The 20,737-nt window shown below is 45.4% G+C and overlaps 1 protein-coding gene across 2 annotated transcripts in view; it reads left to right on the plus strand.

The window, feature by feature from the left end:
• Positions 1-20,737, plus strand: part of ORC2 (origin recognition complex subunit 2) — a 46,795-nt gene extending 26,058 nt beyond the window's left edge. For both annotated transcript variants that reach the window (XM_066575458.1, XM_066575459.1), the window contains 8 exons: positions 1,092-1,201; positions 2,004-2,136; positions 4,373-4,469; positions 8,687-8,833; positions 9,462-9,633; positions 14,802-14,863; positions 18,616-18,734; positions 20,271-20,737. In XM_066575458.1, coding sequence (XP_066431555.1) covers positions 1,092-1,201; positions 2,004-2,136; positions 4,373-4,469; positions 8,687-8,833; positions 9,462-9,633; positions 14,802-14,863; positions 18,616-18,734; positions 20,271-20,357 — 927 coding nt within the window. In that variant the 3' untranslated portion in view covers positions 20,358-20,737. The remainder of the gene's footprint in view (positions 1-1,091; positions 1,202-2,003; positions 2,137-4,372; positions 4,470-8,686; positions 8,834-9,461; positions 9,634-14,801; positions 14,864-18,615; positions 18,735-20,270) is intronic.

Consider the following 20,737-nt stretch of genomic DNA (forward strand, 5'->3'; position numbering starts at 1 on the left):
TAATGCAATCCTATGCAGGCGTGTACGGGCGAAAATTCTGCGGAGAATCCCGCTACGGAATTTCCGCCCGTCTGCAGGCGGCCTATAACTTCGCATATTTGAAAAGATAGTTCAGAGTTCAGGATATCATTATACCTGTGAAGGGCTAAATGGCACCTGGATAGGTCAAAAACCTCATTTGGTCCACCAATTGCTGAAATGCGTCTTGTCTGTGGGTTGTGGTTGATGAGCCACACTAAATTCCCCAGATTTTATAGAATTTATCTGGGCACTATTCTATTTTTGTATACTATTTTTTTTTTTAGTGGTTTTTTTTTTTTTTCATATGGGAGAATAGAATTGACTAGATTACGCCATTTGGTGAAGCGTCCGGGTCTCGTAACCATCCAGCACAATGCTACAGCCTTACGGGCAAGAAACCGCGCACATGCTACGGTATTGTTTTATCTTGTCTCCACCAGAAGAATGGGTGGAGACAAGATGCACGCCCACAAGCAATGCCCACAATTTGATTGGCTGCACAGAAGAATGGCTGGCCATGATCTCCCCTCCTGCCTTGTTTTACTCACCCCTTGGATGCTTGGCCTTTGCCCCTTCCCTGCTCTCTGGCATTGCGACCCTGCTTAACTGCGCTGCTGTGAGTCTCTCCTGCTGGCATCTTCCCGGTCAGTCTGCTACTGTGGCCCCCTGCACCTGCCTGTAATCCTCACCCACTGGCTGTGCTCCGTGGTCCGGCGACTGTGCTTCCTGGGCTGCTGTCGGCTGTGCCATGGCTGTTCCGCTGTCAGTGTGTCCCCCTGTGCCGTCCCATGAAACGTATGTGCGCTCCCATCCTCATCCGCTGGCTGTGCTCTCTGGGCTGCTGTCGGCTGTGCCCTGGCGTCTCCGCAGCCCCGCTGTCAGTGTGTATCCCTGCTCCATCCTACGTAACGTATGCGCAATCCCTTGGAAAAACTTTCACAAATTTCAAAAGGCACTTCTCTTTCAGGCATATTGTAATGTAAGAACCCGTGGCCTAAATTTGGGGTTTCTGCAGTAACCTTTGTCAGTCTTTTGTGCTGTTGCAGTATTCTATTGTATTACACCTGTAGGAGACGTTGCAGAAGCTCCTGGACCAGTCCCCCTCATCGTTTGCTGATGATATTCGAAATCTGACTGAAGAACATGAGGGCCTCTTCTATAAGTGGATGCTGCAGCTTCAGTGAGTAAGAAATAAGTGATTTTTTTTAATTTTTTTTTAAGGACATTCATGGGAATTATTCTATATATTGATACGTTTATGCTAGTCGTAATGAAATTTAAAAAGCAAACTTCACACCGGAGCTTCCCACTAATGTGCCAATATCTAACCAGGAACATGCAATTTCTCACTTGTCTTTGATGCATCCCTCTTTTTACCCGTGCGCTGCAGACCGTATTGTGCAGCTACTGGCAATAGAGTGGCTCCACTTATCGTGATCCTTCCAACACCATGGGTGTAATAGTTAGGTCTTGCTAAATATATTCAAAATGCTGAATTTTTCTGCATGTTCTTTGGGGCATCAGATCCCTATTGAAATTCCAAGGAGGTGAGATTTCTCCATGATGCTAGTAGCTTTCTATGGGCAGATGGAGAATCCCTATAAGGGTCTGACACTGCTTGCAGTGCAAGTTTGGTGATTACATTAACCCATATTGTATCCTGGGTGCTTTGTATTCAAAAGCATGGATGACTCCAATGCAGTAAAAAAAAAAGTATGCCATTTACCATAATATTGCCCAAACGGAGACTTTTTGTGTGCATTGGGTCCATCTATAGACACGTCTACATGTTGGAAGCAGCCCCCATATTGCAATGTGAGTATAGCCATGTGCATCCTTGAGATTTCTATGCAATACAGAGTCCAGGGATCTTCTTGCTGTAGCTCTCACTAGTTGTAGACCATGCATACATTACATAGAGGTCATATAATTAAACTGTCTCACTCACAGTTGGGTTTTCCTGGCTTCCTACTGTTTTTCAGTCTAGGCTTCAATATTATCCTTTATGGTCTGGGCTCCAAACGTAACCTCATTGAAAAGTTCAGGACGACCGTACTGCAGGACTCGCTCCATGTGGTCATCAATGGGTTTTTCCCAAGCATCACAATCAAATCTGTAAGTACTTTTCTTTGTATTGACCAATCAGGAACTTTGAGGCAGTTACACCTAAGTTAGCTAGTTTTCATTAGGGAGGGAAATCTTCGCCGTTTCATGGGTATGTCCATAAACCATTGTGACAGTATCTCCTGCTAGAAGCTGAAAAGCTACAACAAGAGGGCGGTCAGTTTATTCTGCCTTGGCAATCATACAGTATTTTATTCTCTACTGCAAAGGAATTTTGCAGTAGAGATGTCCGGCATTGTTTCGTAGCCTATGCAACTGAATTGTCAGCTCTCCGGCAGTCACCTTTACACTTCTGGCAGGAAATGTGTTCATAGTCCTCAGTGGCCGTATCCTTTTATTATAAGCTGTATTATGGCGATATCTTAAAGGTTTCTGCACATCACCACTTGGGGAGGGCTAGTTAGGGGATGAGATGGAGAATTCCAGTTTTGCTAGGAACTGATATTAGTGGTGGTTTACAAACTTGTTGAAATCAAAATACTTTATGCACTTGCAGCCAGCTCTTGTTTATTTCTATGCACCTAAAATAAAAAGAAAAGCAACTTTGCAGATCGTCTAGTTTAAGAAATATTCTACTCTACATGTACAGATCCTTATGTAGCGTTGTGTCTGCATGATTACAATTTTTTTCCCTTCGTCTAAATAGCAGCACAATGATGGGGTTAATTCTGCCCCTGTGTACTAGTAGGACAGATAGTGTTTAACTTAATGAGAAATTCCAACTAGAACCTTTTACCCTATAAGAACGTCTAGCCCCTCCCACCTTGTGTATATTAAAGAAGTAGTTGTATAACTAGGGCAGGAAGTTTGTGCTACTGTTTGGACTAAGGGAAAACATTAACATTAGAAATAAATGTATCCTTTATGTCCTACATAGCAGCACAACCATGGGGATTTGGCGAGAAGTCACCCATAGGCAGGGCCCTCTTATATAGTGGAACTTAAGATCGATCACCCAGGAGCAGTCTCCTCCGAGAACTGTAAATTCAGCCTGTCATTTTTGATTGATAAATGGGGTATGTTCACATGGGTTGGAAGTGCTATTTACTGTACAAGCACTGTGGATGTGACTTTAGAAATGTCATCCACTACTTCAGCGGCGCCGCCGGCAAAGGCGGTTCACGACCCTGTGGGTTCCCTGATGGCCACCCTGCTCAGCGCAGCCACACACAGCGGGGTGCATTGTTCTTACCTGCCACCGGAGAGGGGTTTTCAGCTACGGCAATGCGCGCCTCCAGCGGGAGCCACCAAGAAATATAGGTGCAACCCTCCATGGATTGCAGCGGCATGCCTTCTTCTGGCCGGTCGGTGGGGAGGGTGTTTTCAGCTGCGCTGCATAGGAGCATGGTCCCTTCTTCTGCCAGCCGAGGGGAGTGGGTATAAGCTGGGCCAATGCGTGGGTCGGGAAGGAACGGAGGTAAAGGGATCCCAACATTTCTGCTGCAGCCTCCGCTTACTGGGCTGCCAGGACCTGAAGCACAGCAAGCTCTTCCAGTCAATCGGGTACAGGGGGCATCACCTCCCTATCATTCTTGACTCTACCAGTACTTCCTGGTGGCGTCAACATACAATAATACCCTGCAGTTGTAGAGTGGGCTGTCACAACTCCATGCATCATATTATAGAGCGTGGGGAGCTAAGCAGATTGATATATAGTTTTATGGGGAAAAATGTTATTACTTATTTTTTTAATTTGAACATCTGCACATTCTGAGCTGAACAGTCCAATGGGCGGTCCTAACAGTGATTGACAGCTACCCCTATATGCACAGTCATACACAGCTGCCAATCACTGATGGGACCGCCTACTGGACTGTTCAGCTCAGAACAATCAAAGGTTTAAATGCAGAACATTGTGGACCTGATTGTTCAGCCACTCGCAGGCTTCAGTAGAGGTAAACATGGAAGAATCGCCACTGAAACCTGTGATTGTGGACCTGACTGTTCAGCCAATGTGACTGCCCGCCTGCTTCTTTTGGGTTCTGCAGCGCTGAATGCAGAGCTATTGGAGCAGGTGAGTGTGTTTTTGTTTTGTTTTAACACAATTTTTTTTAAGTCCCAAAAAACCTCCTAAACGAGTAAATCTAGTAAATATATAGAAAGATCTACTTTCCTTAAGTTATGGCTGTAAATTTTGGCTACAGTTGCATCAAAAGAGGGGTTTCCTGTGAAGATATTTGTGTTTTGTCATATGTAGGTTAACTATACTTTGTGTTTTTTTATTCAGATCTTGAATGTAATCACAGAAGAGGCTCTTGATTACCCGGGGAAGTTTCGTAGTCCGTTGGATCAAATGAATTTCATAGTACAGAGGTTCAAAGAGGGTAAATAGAGTGAGAATACATTGTGTGGTTTGAATTGGATATCTACACAGAACTGGTGCTTTAAATGGACTTTAAGCCTTAATTGAATGATAAAAGTAAACAGGAGATAAATCTGCAGTTTCTGAAACAAACCTGGTGGCCACTTCAAAGGGCTGTCATAAATCATAACCTCACATACCATAGCTGCAGCTGTTAGCAGATCATTATGGCTCCGTGAAGCCATAAAGATGATTTTATCTAACTTCTAGATGACTCAAAGTTGGTAAAACTTTGCCCCGAGCACTACACACCCCATGAAGTGTAACTTCTAACTGGATGGTGATATCAATCAATGCTTCAACACTGGATGGTCAAAGGTTTCAGTGTTACAACTGTAGTGGCCTGAAGTACATATATCTGGCCCCTCCATAACTGTCATACACGTCGTGTCTTTTATGTGGATGCTCTGTTCAAATTGTCTTGTCTCTAGTTATGTGTATTGCACAGCTGCAGTATGTAAGAGGTTAATGTCTGGGATATGTCTGGAGATTGTATCCAATTGTCATGTCACGTGGGTATGAAAGGTATAAATATGAGTGAATGGCAAGAAAGAGGGATTCCATTTTGCTTCAACGGTAGAGTGTGGAGGGTGAGTGTCGGCCACATGGGGGTACCTTCAACCCTCATGTGGTGAAGAATGGAAGCCGAGGAGAGGTTCCCGGATGACCTAATACCAGAACCCTTATTCTAAGAGAGAGGAAGAGTCTGCCGTGCAGTGTACAGACATCCGTCTGCAAGTGAGTGTTACTGGATTGTTGTCCACCTCCAATGTCTGTCCAGGAGCATCCTCGAACTGTAGGTCCGGTTTCATCCTGTGTCTCGGAGTGTGTGTATTCAGGAGCGGAGTCATACAGATAACTTAGACCATAGTCCCGGTTTCATCCTGTGTTCTCCTCTTCTGACCTCTTTAACCTGTTCTTCCTGCACTGGTGTGTAAAATAAGTTCCAGTCTCTGACCATTCCTAGTGACTGAAGTCATCAAATGACTGTATGTGGACTTTCTTAATTTTCCCATCGGACATTCTACGGCGTAAGGAATAGTGGCGTCACCCATGACCTCTTTAAGTCCGCCACACCAATTATTCAGGTAACCACTGCCACAGCGTTGCCTGGAAGAGGCCTAGCGGTGCCTTGGCCAAGGTCGCACGTGTCCCTCGGGGGGGGGAGGGGGGGGGGAGTTGGTAGAGTCACCGTGACCTTCCTAACAACTACCCCCACTATCTCCTTAGTAGGGTGCCTTGGTCACCGCACACAACAGGCTGACTACAGCAGAAGACCCTGCAATGGACCTTGCTGAAAAAACTACAGTCTGCAGTGATTTTAGCTGCCAGTCCTTTCCCCTCATTCTAAATGTATTGTATCTGAGCATCAGAATGGCTCTATAATAGTACAAACGTGAGACTCCATGCCTCAAGCAACTGCACACAATGTTGTGCTGCATATGTCAGCCCACTGACATTCATCAGAAGTCCTTCTGTTAAATCTGGCCACAGTGGTCCGTACAGGGGTGTGTTTTGATTTTTACCCTGTTCGGTGGTGGGGATCTACATTTGGAACATTTTGGCTGCAGTCAGATGGAAAGCACAAACCCTTATCGTTAATTCTTGAGCACATGTGTATAATGTGAGTTTTAGCTTTGATGGCTCAATCAGTGCAAGTCATTTCTCTAATAATTGGCAGCCTTCTTGTAGAGCGTTTCGCAGTTACATAAGCGCAGCAGCTGCCGGTCTGATCACTGGCATTTGGATAATGAGTGTGTTCATTTTCCGCTTCTATTAAAGCGGTTTACAGTGAATTGGTGCCTAATGAGCTGTTGATCTGCGAGGCAGCTTTACTTCCAGCTTTGGCTCTTCTAGATAAACTAGTGTTGTAGCAATGCTATTACTGTAATCACTGAAGCAATGCATGCTTAAATCTCTGCCACTGTGTAGCTAACAAAAAACTGCATCGTGGGACGGCTGCACACGAGCGTGATTCGCTGCGTGCCACCCGCATGTTAGACGTGTAGCATGCAGCAAATACAGTTACATTGCAGACTTGCTGCAGGACACGATCGCCATGCATCACCTGTCGGGTGCCGTAGGGGTGGACTGCCGAAATACTAGTTCAGCACAACCATGAGTATATTCATTTTATATAGTTTTTGGCACGGAGGATCCAAAACTATATGAAAATCGGAAACCCCTTTTAAAGAAATTTTAAATCTCAAAGCAAATGGTAAACGTAACCCAAGATAATCTTGTCTGCAGTGTTTGTCAGACTGAAGTTAGCTTTGGGGTTATACAGAAAATTCTGCACACGGACGAGCGTGATAAAGGGCCATGAATCACAGCCCCATATAGTGATCGCCAACATGTGAATTCCCAACGGGTATGTCAAAACTGCCCCACATCACTGGGGAAGTAGCGAGGCACAGGATCGTGGGTTTTTCCCCATGGTTTTCAATGGGAGACCTCACCTGGCGTGCACCTAGCACGTGGTGCGATGCTGCCACCACCCCCATTGGAAGCAATTTGGCAGTGTGATGCGAGAGCCCACAAAAGATAGAACATGCTGCGATTTGATTCTGGTATAGCGATGTGGGCACAAATCATTCATGCGTATGACCCCTTTCAAAAGAATTGGGTTCATGTTCATACGCCTTACAACACACACATCCCACACAATTTTCTTGCGCGTGTGAAGGCGGCCTAAAGCAAACAATCTTGCAGAGATCTTGGGCTTACCTCCTATTGATCTCTTCCATTTTGGGCTGGCAACTGGCAGGGTTTAGTCAAGGGATAGGTCCAGGAGGAGGACATGACTGATTTATTGGGACATATAAAGATTTCTTCATGTATTTCTCAGTAATATGAGACCAAATCGGATGAAAGGAGGAGAAGAGATTAAAGGGATTCTGTCACCAGGTTCATGTGACAAGGGCAGCATGAACCCGGGCCAGCTATGCTCAGTACCCCGGTCTATTCTGAAACGCTGCGGCGTCTTCAAATAAACAGACTTTGAAGCTTGACACGGAGCGCAGCTCTGAATCACGGAGGTGGGCCGCGCTGGCTTCTTCCCAGCCGCAGCATAAAGACTCGCAGCTCTCTTCCTAAACATAAAAGGGAGAGCAGTCAGTCTTCCTGCTGCGGGTAGAGAAGCCGGCATGAGTCAGAGTGCGTTTAGTCAGAGCTGCCGTAGCGTTTCAGAATAAAACCTACACTGGAATAATGAGCATGGCCGTCTTGAGTTCATGATGCATTGGTTAGAGCTGCATGAATCTAGTGACTGAATTCCTTTTTAACAGAGGAATTTCTTAGATTTTTTATTTTTTATATTAACCCTTTGCAATCCAATTTTGGATTCAGGGTTTCCTAGGAGGGGCTTTCTCTTTCTGCCATTATACAATGGCGTCACCTGCTGGCTAGAGCCAGTACTGCAGTATGTGACATCCCGGAGAGGCCGCCGCCAACGGAGCAGCCAATAATCTTCAGTAAGAATACCCTGCCGGACGTTTTTGACATCGGAGCTGTACAGCCCTCAATCACAATGTCTTTAGACGTCAGACAGTGGATTGGAAAGGGTTAATGTTCCTTTAAATCTGTCTCTTCTGCCGATTCGGCGCTGTTTTGTGATACAAAGTTCCAACAGCTATGAAGATAAATGTAAGACCCTACATTTTTTGTGTTTGCCTTAACCTGAAAAACCGCCTTTTAATTATTCTATAACTTTTCTTTTAAAGGGATTGTCTCGCGAAAGCAAGTGGGGTTAAGTACTTCTGTATGGCCATATTAATGCACTTTGTAATATACATCGTGCATTAAATATGAGCCATACAGAAGTTATTCACTTACCTTCCCTGCGCTGGCGTCCCCGTCTCCATGGCTCCGTCTAATCTCCCGATTAGACGCGCTTGCGCAGAAGGGTCTTGTCCCATCTCCTCGGTCCAGCATGAGCGGCATTCTGGCTCCGTCCCCTTGTACGCGTCATCGCGTAGTTCCGCCCCCGTCACATGTGCCGATTCCAGCCAATCAGGAGGCTGGAATCAGCACATGTGACGGGGGCGGAGCTACGCGAGACAACCCCTTTTAAGCATGGTTCTGATTGGCAGACTGCCTCACTTCCAATTATATAGTATATTATATATACAGCGGATAACTACTGTGGATAATGGATGTTTCTCTTGTAATTTATTTCAGACCCGGCTCTAAAACTGTATCTTCTAATCCATAACCTGGACAGCGCTATGTTAAGAGGAGAGAAAAGTCAACAAATACTTGGACAGCTTGCTTCTATTTCCAATATCCAGCTTCTGGCTTCCATTGACCACATAAATGCCCCTTTACGTAAGTGTGAAGTTGCACTGCTTTTATTGGTCACAGGCATTATCACATGTAATCTCATGCTCCAATCCCCCGTGCACTTCTGGGTCACATGATTGCTACAGCTGAGATCAATGATTGGCTGCAATGGTCACATGACTGTGCTCCCCGGAGGGGACTGATGCAGACCGGACAGCAAAAGAAGGGAGTATAAGGAAATTTTACATCTTTCAACTTTACAAAAATGAACTGAAGGGAAGTTTGGGCTGCAGAGCTAGACTTTGCCGCTTGTGGCTCCCTTCCCCTCGGGGCCGCTGTGTAGCTGAACTGATGACTGCACATGTGGTACGGCCATCTTTGATTGTAGTATAGTGTGCAAGCTGTCAGACGATCGCTAGTTCAATTTCACTATAGGGACTGAACAAAAGTGCAAAAAAAAGACTCGCGGTTAAGTAGGCAACGGCTTACAAACTGCCTTCAAGTGCTGTCATGGTTGGGACGTTTTCATACACTTTAATATAGGAGGATGCATTATAGAGATGTACATGTGATCCCTTGTCTTTAACAATCCCTGATCATTATTTATCATCTGCCTGTATATTAAAGCTAAAATGATTTCTCCTGATGGATTTTTTTTTGTTTTACTCACCAGTGTGGGACCAGTCAAAGCAAAGCATCTATAACTGGCTGTGGTATGAAGCGACTACATATAGCTCCTACATAGAAGAGACCTCCTATGAAAATTCACTGCTGGTCAAACGCTCTGGAGCCCTGGCCCTCAGCTCTCTCACTCATGTACTCCGCAGTCTCACACCCAATGCCAGGTAAATGGATCGATCTTAGAGAGTACTAGCTGTCTGATAGTGATTGTTCACAGCAAGAGAAACCACATAAACTTGTAGATATGATACCTTTTAATGGCTTACAAAAATACACGATGTTAATGCGAGCTTTCCAACCTACTTAGGATCCTTCCTCAGGCATAATGTAATAGATCCAAAGATACATATATATGTATACACATGTAAAGTTAGACATGGCGTGATTAATTTGCACTTAAAATAATACCAGAACAGCATGAGCAGAGGAGTATAATGTGTGTATGTATATGTGTGTATATCTCTATCTACCCTATCTAATCCTCTCTTAAGGTTCTTTTACACACGACAATAGAGATCAGTGAGCATACTCGATAAGGACAATTACTCGATCGAGCATTGTCCTTAGCAAGTATCTCCCCGCTCAGCAGAGAAGGTTCGGCTGCCGGCGCGGGTGACAGGTGAGTTGTGGCCATGAGCAGGGGGGAGAGAGAGGTCTCCCCTCCGTTCCTCCCCGCTGCTCCCCGCCGGAAGCCGAATCTTTGCTCCCGAGCGGGCAGGTACTCGCTAAGGGCAATGCTCGATCGAGTAATTGTCCTTAGCGAGTATGCTCGCTCATCTCTCAAGACAACAATTATCGCTCAAAAGCCATCTTTTGAGCGATAATCGTTGCGTGTAAATGTGCACCCATCTTTCACTTTTCTGCCGAACGATGATTTTCAGTTTGGCATGAAATCAATCATTCAGCAAAAGAGCTGATAGCAGGGACTTTACGCTGTGTTCTCCACAGAGAGCGCTGATAACATTGTCTCACCTGACAGCAGAACAAAGTGAATGTATTCAGAGAGCAGACCACCCGCTGTTCTCTGAATATAGCTCCAAGCGGCTCACGTGATACTAATTGGTACTAATAGGCATTAGTACCAATTAGTAGTTTATGCAAAATGATCACTCAAAAGCCATCTTTTGAGCGATCATCTTTGTGTGTAAAAGGGCCTTTACTGGGAACAATCAGATTTTGCTCTACTGGCTAACACCGTACCAAACGCTTGTCTGTCTGACAGGGTGTCACCTGTCTCTCTGTAAGTCCTTGTCTATTCAGGTGTGTTTACTAATCCATATGGACAAGACATCCATAGTGGGATCAATTACAAAGGTTTCTTTGATTTTTTTTTTTTTTCTATCACTTCCTGGGGTCCAAAGTTTTTTCTTTTAAAGTCCTTTTTGATGTTTTTGTTATGGTTAAACAAAACTGAATGGACTTCAAGAATTCTTTAAGGAGTTGACAAAGTTGAATTCTTTTTGTAAAAATGGCTTCCCCTTACCCCAAGATAATAAACAAACTGATGCTCTCCTCTTCCTGCAAGTCCCTTGCTGTTGGCTCTGAGTCTCCTCAAGGGGCTTATGGGAAGCGGAGAGAGGTAAGTATCAGCTAGTTCATTTTGAGGCATGAGGAAGCTAATTTTTACCAAAAAAAATCCCACCCCCTCCTGATTATCACAACTACTGTGAAACTGATGCAGAGATATGACAAAATGACTTTACCATGACGAACAGTGTTACATGTACCATGATGAAAATGATTAAACCCTTATAGACTTAAAGGGGTTGTCCGGCCACACAGGGTAAAAATTTTTATAATGCTGCTGCTTTCCTTTCAGTAAGGGTAGTAACACACAGCATACAGGGGCTCAAACCGGCAGGCAGATCAGCTGCAATGTCAGTTTCTTACCTTAGAATCTGATCTTCACTGCAGCTTTCAAAAATGGCGCCTCTGTGCTGCCTTCTCACATGCTCTGCGCTCTCCCTCTTCTGTGTGCGCGCTCCCGATGGTAGTAAGAGACATGAAAAGGCAGGATTTCATGGCCTCCCTCAGCTCACGTCCTAGCCCCGCCCACGACACGCCCACCTCTATTGAACTGCTCTACAGTCTCTCCCCGCCCAGGCCCCGCCCCCTGCTGCATACTATAATCAGAGGGGGTGTGGCCAGGGGAGACTGCGTTATACACTCATGTCAGGATAAAATCCTGGCATGAGTGTAAACAGCAGCACAGTGTATAGTGAATGGAGAGGGGCTGGGGAGAGCCCAGAGAGAACTCTCCTGCAGCCCCCCACTGCAAGGCTACCTACTGCCCCCCCATCCTGCTAAAGTGAAACAAAACATTTCCCCACACACACATGCCCTCATAGTGCCCCTCCCACAGCGACCCCCCCCCCTCACAATGACCCCCCCCCACAGTGCACTCTCCCACAGTGCCCCCCTAATGATCCCCCACAGTGCCACAAACAGTGCCCTCTACAGTACCCCCTACACATGCCCCCCAGTGTCACCCCTACAGTGCCCTCCAAAGTAGCCCACCTCATTCCCCCCAACCACAGCATTCTCCACAGTCCCCCCTCAACAGTGCCCCCCCCCAGTATTCCCGCCCCACAGTGCCCTCCGCAGTACCCGCCCTACACATGCCACCCCCCCAGAGTCCCCCCCACTGCACTCCAAAGTAGCCCCCCTCCACATGCCCCCCATCCACAGCGTCCCTATACAGTGCCCCCCCCTGTGACCTCCCCCACAGAGTCCCCCTTTACAGTGCCCACACACAAGTCCACTAACAGCACCCCCCCCCCCTCCTCCCGGGACTTCTGACAGCCGGGTCTCCTGACATTGCGCGCGCACACACACACACACACACACACACACACACACACACACACACACACACACACACACACACACATCACTGCACCCCCCCACCCCCCCGCCCCCCCGCCCCGGGACTTCTGACAGCCACTTGCACACATCCATCCATCCATCCTCCCCCCTCCCTCCCTCCCTCCCTCCTCTCCCCCCCCCCCCCCCCACGAGAGCCCGCCCCTCCTCTCATTCTTACCTTGGAGTTGAAGAGCCAGCAGACACGCCTCCCCTGCAGGCAGAACTGAGCTTCCCAGGCTGAAGTTCTTCTGCACATGCGCAGAGCTGTGCTGGAGAGGCGCGTCCCCGGTCGTCCCGACAAGAAGAGGACTAGAGACTTGTCGGAACCAGGAACCATGGCAACCGAGGAGCAACACGGGGGGGCATCAGAAAGGTAAGTGAATAACTTCTGTTTGCCTAATTTACAATGCACAATGTATATTACAAAGTGCATTGTATTGGGCAAACAGAAGTAATGGGACCTAATGTTTATGGCCGGACAACCCCTTTAAGGTGGGTTCACGCACCGCAGATTTGTGACTGCGAAATGTGAGCTGGAATTCTGCAGCAACGTACACATGTAAGTGAATGGGGCTTTAACAAATCTCATTCACTTCCAACAGAAAAGGTTTGCGGCGGAAGATGATGAAGATGGTCATGCTGCGGGTTTTCAGGTCGCAGCATGCGCTGTTTGTTGCAGAAATGCTGCAGGTTTCCACAGTGGAATTCATTCATTGCAATAAGTGAATTCTACAGTGACAATCCGCTTATGGGTTTTAGTACAAATTTTCTCCAATCTATGATCATACCTTTTTTTTAACCCCTTCCCTCCACATGATGTAAGGGTACGTCATGGCAGGCTGGTACTTCGCGCAAAATGACGTACCCTTACGTCATCGGGATAGCGCGAGATCATGACTGACCTTGCGCTATCCCGCAGCAGGAGCCGGCTGTCAGTCACAGCCAGCGTCCCGCTGCAACAGCGCGGGGGGGGGCATCGGAGATGCGTCCCCCGCTGTTAACCCTTTCCCTGCCGCGATCTAAGTAGATCGCGGCAGGGAAAGAGTTCACAGAAGGAGCGTGCTTTTTCTCCAGCTGGCTCTCGCGATGTTATCGCGAAAGCCCCTCCTGTCGCCATGGCAACAGGATGCCAGACACTGGCGTCCTGTTGTGCCAATCCCTATGATAGCTGTATAAGTAGCTCTGCCATGCCTTATCACAGCGATCATAAGTGCTGCGATGTAAGTCCCTCAGAGGGACTCAAATAGTGTAAAAGAAAAGAAAAATGTAAACCCCCTTTTTTGTGCTTTTTCTAATATTAGCATAAAAAAAGGTAAAAAAAAATTAAAACCCCACATATTTGGTATTGACGCGTCCGTAACGACGTGTACAAAAATTTGAACACGCTTTTTATTTTGTACGGCAAAAAGCGTTAAAAAAACAGAGGCAAAATGCTAATTTTTAGCATTTTGCCTCCAAAAAATGCAATAAAAGTGATCAAAAAAGCCGTACATTCCTCAAAATGGTACCAATAAAAACTACAGCTCTTCTTGCAAAAAATAAGCCCTTATAGAGCTCCGTACATAGAAAAATAAAAAAGTTACAGGACTTGGAATGAGGCTATAGAGGAAAAAAAAAGATTTAAAAAAAAAAAAAAAAGTTTTTTTTATTGCAAAAAAGTGTAAAAACGTAAAAAAATATAAGAATTTTGGTATCGTTGTAACTGTACCGACCTGCAGAAAAAATTGTGTGTGTCATTTATGCTGCATGATTAACGCTGTAAAAAAAAATCTATGGCAGAATTGATGCGTTTTCTCTCCCTGTTATCATAAAAAAATAATAAAAGTTTTACGATATAGTCTATGTACCCAAAAGTGGCACCGATAAAAACTACAGCTCGCCACGCAAAAAACAAGCCCTTATACAGCCGCGTCGACGGAAAAATAAAAAAGTTATGGCTTTTGAAAAATGGAGATGGAAAAATACCAAAAATCGCTTGGTCCTCAACGCCAGCGATGATTTCCTGAATGGCACTGCGATGCTAGGCAGGAAACACATTTCGGCATGTTCTTTTTAGGTTTAATGTCGCCCATTGTTTGCAATGGGGCCGACAGGAACAGCACTGGCCCCATTGAAAGCAATGGGAGAACTCCGCGATCCTCTGCTGTGGCAGCCGCACGGGGATTCCCCTCATCCCTGCAGTGACGGACGTTTTTCAGGTGTAAGATACAATGTTAGCAGTGGACTGGCTGTAATGGACCGGCTCTGTCCCCTTTGTCAGAACTCCTATCCCCCTTATTGGTTAGTCTAGCCCGTGTGTATGTATAGGGGCTTGAATGTCGAAACAAAGAGGACATAACATTGTTGCCTTGATGTAGCTTTTGTTTTAAACTGTAAAGTACATCATTGGTATTTAGAAAGAAAAACCATCACGGAAATCCGTTTCATCCAAATGCCCGGTGGTGACTGTAACATATCTTGCTTTTAGGGGCATTTTCCGTCTACTTGCAGAGTATCAGATGTCCAACAAAGACAACCCTTCATATACAGGTATGTGGTTTGGCTGAGAATCTAACGAGGTCTCGAGGGCCTTTTACACAAGCGGTCATCACACGATTATTCCCGATGACCGCCGGCTGTAAACATGCCCAGCGAGAGAACACTCATTTTGTCATTAATGGTATTTATTATGGAGACATAAAAAAATGGATTGGCAGCATATCCCCATTTTACTCTTATGGCCATATGAGCCTGGCCTTATGGCAGAAAAATAGGTGATCAGCAGGGGTGCCCAGAGACGGACCCCAGCAATCTAATACTGATGGCCTATCTCGTGGAAAACTCCTTTAACCCCTTAAGGACCAGGCTGTTTGTACCTTAAGGACCAGAGACTTTTTAGGGATTTTACCCATCTGGTGGTTTTACTGCCCTATTTTGTTTCCCTTAGCTACCAAAATTATTTTTACTGCGTTTTTTTTTCCCGTGACATGTAGGGCAAATTTTTTTTTTTTTTTTTTTAAATATCTTTTTCACTGACACTTTTTTCCTACAATGCTAATAAAATGATATATTTTTTTAACATTTTATAGTTATTTATTTTAGCACAAATATACTAAATAAAAAAAAGTATGGGGATGGGTTCCTCTATTTGTTTCAGACTTTTTGATATATAATATGTATGGTTTTGGTTTACAGAGCGCATATGGCAACAGTTTTTGTTGGCGTCTGCTTTGTGTTATTTTCTTTCTTATGTATATAATGTTTTATTCTGTAATATTGTTCTACTTATGTGTGGAATTAGTTTTTTTTGTTTTTTTTACTATCTATGTCCCCCATGACGACATATAAGACCTCTGGGGGACATTCATTTTAAAAAAATTTTATTTTTTATTTGACACTTTCCCACTGTGGCTGGGGCATCCATAGGAGCCCCAGTTACTGGGAAAAACAACCCCTGCAGTGCCATTAGTGACTGGCAAAGCTGGCTAGGGTCCAGCTCTGCTGTAGCAGGGAACTCCGGCGGTCACATGACCCCCCCTGGGCTCCCGGAGTGAAAGTTACACTGTAGTTTCACTTTCTAATACACAATGCTCATTGAGCGCTGTGTACTCAGGGAAGGAAAAGGCAGGAAGGGTTAAAAACCCCTCTTGCCTTCCTCCCTGGGTTATCAGCTGTCACTAACAGCTGACAACTCGTCCTGCCCCTGATTGATTGCAGAGGCAGGAGGCTTAAAGCGCTGCCGTAATTTTACGATCGGCGGTGCTTTAAGCCCAGGACCAGATGCCGTAAATTTACGGTGCCTGGTCCTTAACGGGTTAAAGAGGAAATATCAGGGAAGCATAAGTATATTTTATTTGGAAAATTTAGTCCTTGAAAAAAATAATTATCAAAATTTAAATGTAAAGAAAGTTAAAGTAATTATCGCTTTTTAGCTTAGGAACAATATGTAAATGACCCACCTGACCTCAGGAGTCCGAACTTCGTGTAGAATAGATCCTTGGTGGCATACAACGTAAAACCATGAGATCTCGCCTAAAACAGAGCTGCTAATAGTATTTTTATATAGCTGCTATTGGTGTACTAGCAATAAAGCCCGTTTGTATAGATAAAAATTCCCCGGGCTCTTAAAAATGTTGGTAATCTTCATTCTTCATGAAACATTAAAATACTAAATGCGCAGAATTTTTTTTTTCTTAAAGTGGGTTCTCCCAGGATAAGGCTGGATTCAGTCGAACGTATATTGGCTGGGTTTTCACAATGAGCAGATATACGTTGTCTCTCTCTACAGGGGTGGAGGATGGAAGGGCCAGGAGCAGTGCTCTGAGCTCCCGCCCCCTCTCTGCCTCCTCTGCACTATTTGCAATGGAGAGAGGTGGGGCAGGGCGGGGCTAATTCTCGGAACTTAGCCCTGCCCCGTCCCGCCTCCTTTCATTGCAAATAGTGCAGAGGGGCGGAGAGGAGGCAGAGAGGGGGCGGGAGCTCAGTTCCTGCTCCTGACTCTTCCATCCTACCCCCCCCCCCCCCCGCCGATGAGGACACCGTATATCAGCTCGGCGTGAAAACCGAGCCGATATACGGTCGTCTGAATCCAGCCTAAGAGACACTGACTCCTTCCACTGTTGCCCCCTGTGTTTTTTTTTTTTCATTTTTCTTTTCTCATCTTTGTTAGAGCACATCTACTATACGGGTGGCATTGTGGCCGCTTCTGTAAGCTATATTCACATGTAGATTATGCCGAGAATTTGATATATGCATCCTGAAAGTGCAGCATTCGCTTTAAAGGCAATCCGCGTCGTCGTCCTATAATTGTGTGGGCTTAATTCACATGCCGAAAAAAAATGACATGGCAATTGTGGAAGCGAATTCCATGATGGGTTTCCCGTATATGGATTAGCGCCATTGAATGATGCCGGTCCATGGCAGATTTGTATTTGGGAAAGGAGTCATTACGCCTTACTAGATAGATAGAACTGTTTTTAGTGAAAGCTGCAAGTCGCCTTCTTGAGTGAAGTTACTTGGATCCATAAGTGTATCTTACACTAAGCCCCTAAATTCTGGTGGTCACTAAGGCCTCATGTCCACGGGGAAAATCAGGCCCGCTACGGATTCTACATGTAGAATCCGTAGCGGGTCCCTCCTGCCCCGCGGACATGAGCGCTGAAAATAAGAATAAATGAGAATAAACTCACCTTCCATCCGCTCCGTTTCTTCTCTGCGTCGCGGCTGGATCTTCTTTCTTCGGCCGGCGGATGAATTCGTCACGCCGGCGGCACGTCGCCGGCACGTCGTCGACGTGCCGCGCGCATGCGCCGGGCACATTCGCCGAGCCGAAGCAAGGGAGATGCGGCCGTAAGGAAGAGAAGACCTTCCCGGCCCGCTGCGGGTGAGTAAATGCTTTTAAATTCCTATTTTAGGTCTCCCGCGGATCCGGACGGCTTCCATAGGCTTCAATAGAAGCCCGCGGGAGCCGTCCCCGCGGGAGACCCGCATGAAAATGGAGCATGGTCCAGATTTTTTCATGCTCCATTTTTTTTAAAATCACTTTTATTGACGATCCGCGGGTATTTATCTACCCGCGGGTGGTCAATGCATCCCTATGGGGTGCGGATCCGCGCGCGGGAGAAGAGTTAAAATCCGCTGCGGATTTTAATTCTTATTTTCCCCATGGACATGAGGCCTAAGGGGCCTTGTTCCAATACATACCAATCAACCCACTATGATGCTATAGCAGGGTACTGACTGGTTGCAATGGCAGCCAGAGGCCCAACAATTACCATCTACTGAAGCCTATTAGACCCTGCCAGAAGCTAGGAGAATACTTCATATCGGTGATGATTCTGCCAGACCGCTGAAGCCTGTGATTGGTCGTGTGCACAATGAACAGAATGTGACCGCAGCCGGCTTCTTATGGATCCGGCAGGGCTGCAGTGCTGGACAGAGTGTCCCTAAGAGTGAGTGTGCCTTACTTCCTTCACAACATTTCAGGATGATCAAAGGGGTTTTCTAGAAGTTGTTATAAAAAAAAAAAATGTAAGTAGAGAAATAAGATTAGGGATCGAAGGTTGGAGTTTGGTAAGGGGCAGTGACCCCCCTTACCCCTTTTTCTTTTTTTTTTTTTTTTAATGGAGGTAGCAGGCTTGTTCATTAGAAGGGCAAACGGTGCTGGTGGTAAAGGGCAGAGCTGAAGCATACCCAAGCTGATATCGCAGTTCCATTTGAGGAATCCAGCCCTTCTTTAAGCATCTTGTGGTTGGAATCTCGTTTTCCCTTTTTATACTTCAGTTATTTATCATTTCTTTTAGGACTCTCGTTTCAAGACTTCTACCAACAGTGTCGTGAAGCGTTTCTTGTCAACAGCGACTTGACCCTGAGAGCTCAGCTGACCGAGTTTAGAGACCACAAGCTGATCCGAACTAAAAAGGTAGATTTTATGGCTTGTAGGAAATCGGAGGAATATATTCCATTATGCAATGTTTTTTTTGTTTATTGAAATACACTGAAAGCTCTTTGAGACGAGCGCTGCACTATGTTCATATTACGGTGTGATTAGTGGGGAATGAAAAATATCCCAGACACCTGTAGTAAGGCCCGGTTCTGTTTTTTTTTATTTTTTTACCAATTCTTTAATAAAATTTTTTTTTTTGTTCTTTTTTTGGGCTGTTTATTTTCTGTCTTTTGATTTCCTTCTCTGTCCCGGTAGGGAACTTTTTGGTCATGTAATCTTATGATCTCTCAGAATACGGTGCAGTAACTCTGTGTTTGCAGTCTATTAACCCTTCCCAATCCACTGTTTGAAGTCTTCCAACATTCTGATTGAAGGCTGTACAGCTCCGATGTCGGAAGACGTCCGGCAGGGTATCCTTACTGTATATTACTGGCCACTCTGTCGGGGCCTCTCCAGCATGTTACATACTGCAGTACTGGCTCTAGCCAGCAGATGGCGCCATTGTAAAATGGCAGAAAGAGAGAGCCCCCTAGGAAATCCTGAATCCAAAATTTGATTGCAAAGGGTTAATGCTATTGTTTTTAGACTGACAGGCTTGGAAGCCACTGTTTAGTCTCTGGTTGCCCTCCAATTTTTGCAAATCTCGTCCACTTTGCTGGTTGAGCTCGGGCTTAAGATTGCCGGCGGAATTTCCGTGTGGCAATTTCGCCCCATGTGAACCCAGTCTTATCCCCATTGGGACAAGCTCCAATGTGAGTGAGGAGTCGATGTACACCCATATAACTGTTTTGAGTCTGCAGTTATCCATGTCCTCTTATGTTATATGGTTGGGCCAGATAAGGAATCTGCAGAGGGAAGTTGTGGATTGTACTGTCCAAATTACCGTAGTGGAAAATATGCTAAATCACAGTAAAGGTCATAAATGTTTCAAGTACATCTGGAGATGTACATTCTTGGGCTACCGAAACATGTAGTGGTTGAACTAAGGCTGAATATTGAGTTAGCATGTAGTTTTCAAACTGATCAGCCCTATTCTCATTTGCATAAGGAAAGACCAGAAGCAATAGGATGAAACTGAATGGGAGGAGACACAGATTAGATATTAGAAAAAACTTTCTGATCAATGAGTGGAACAGGTTACCACAGGAGGTGGTGAGTTCTCATTCAATGGAAGTGTTCAAACAAAGGCTGGACAGATATCTGCCTGGGATGATTTAGTGATCCTGCACTGAGCAGGGGATTGGACCCGATGACCCTGGAAGTCCCTTCTAACTCTACCGTTCTATGATATCGGGATGTTTTTCACAGGTTAATCTGTTGAAAACTGCAGTACTTCAAACTAACACCGCATGCCAGCTCTGCTTTCTCTAGTGCTGTGGCGGCTATGTCTGTACTTTTTTTTTGAAGATCCAAATAAATTGTATAGATCACTGTACTGGTGTTTAAAACAATGGTAAAAAGTTAAGACTTGTTATGGACTTACAATTAAATGTTCTGCATTATCATTGACAGGGTCTGGATGGTGTGGAATATTTGATCATCCCACTTGACTTGGGGACCTTAACAGATTTTCTGGACATGGAGGACAAAGAAGGCTAAGGACGGAGCCATCAATTGAAGAGGGGCAACGGTAGACTCTGAGAGCCTGGTTATCTCTATAACAGAACCTGCCGTACAGATATGTTTGCATCCTGAGATGTACATTGCATAAACATTACATTTGCGTTTGGCTGCTGTGCGGCAGACATTTAACTTATTGAGCATGTTATAATGCCGTGGGTCAAAATATTAGAGACCAACTTTCTAAATTAGTGCAAGGGGAAAGTAGAGCAGTCGCCCGCAGCAATCCGTTTGCCACTGTAGTTTTCCAGAGTGCTTCTGGGAAATCTAATTGGTTAGTATGAGCGACTGCTTCACTTTTCCTAGTCATATGCTATTTTTGTATTGTTTCATGAAAATACAATAAAGGTTTGTGTCTA

Source organism: Eleutherodactylus coqui, chromosome 8 (genome assembly GCF_035609145.1).
Source record: "Eleutherodactylus coqui strain aEleCoq1 chromosome 8, aEleCoq1.hap1, whole genome shotgun sequence".
Lineage (NCBI taxonomy): Eukaryota > Metazoa > Chordata > Amphibia > Anura > Eleutherodactylidae > Eleutherodactylus > Eleutherodactylus coqui.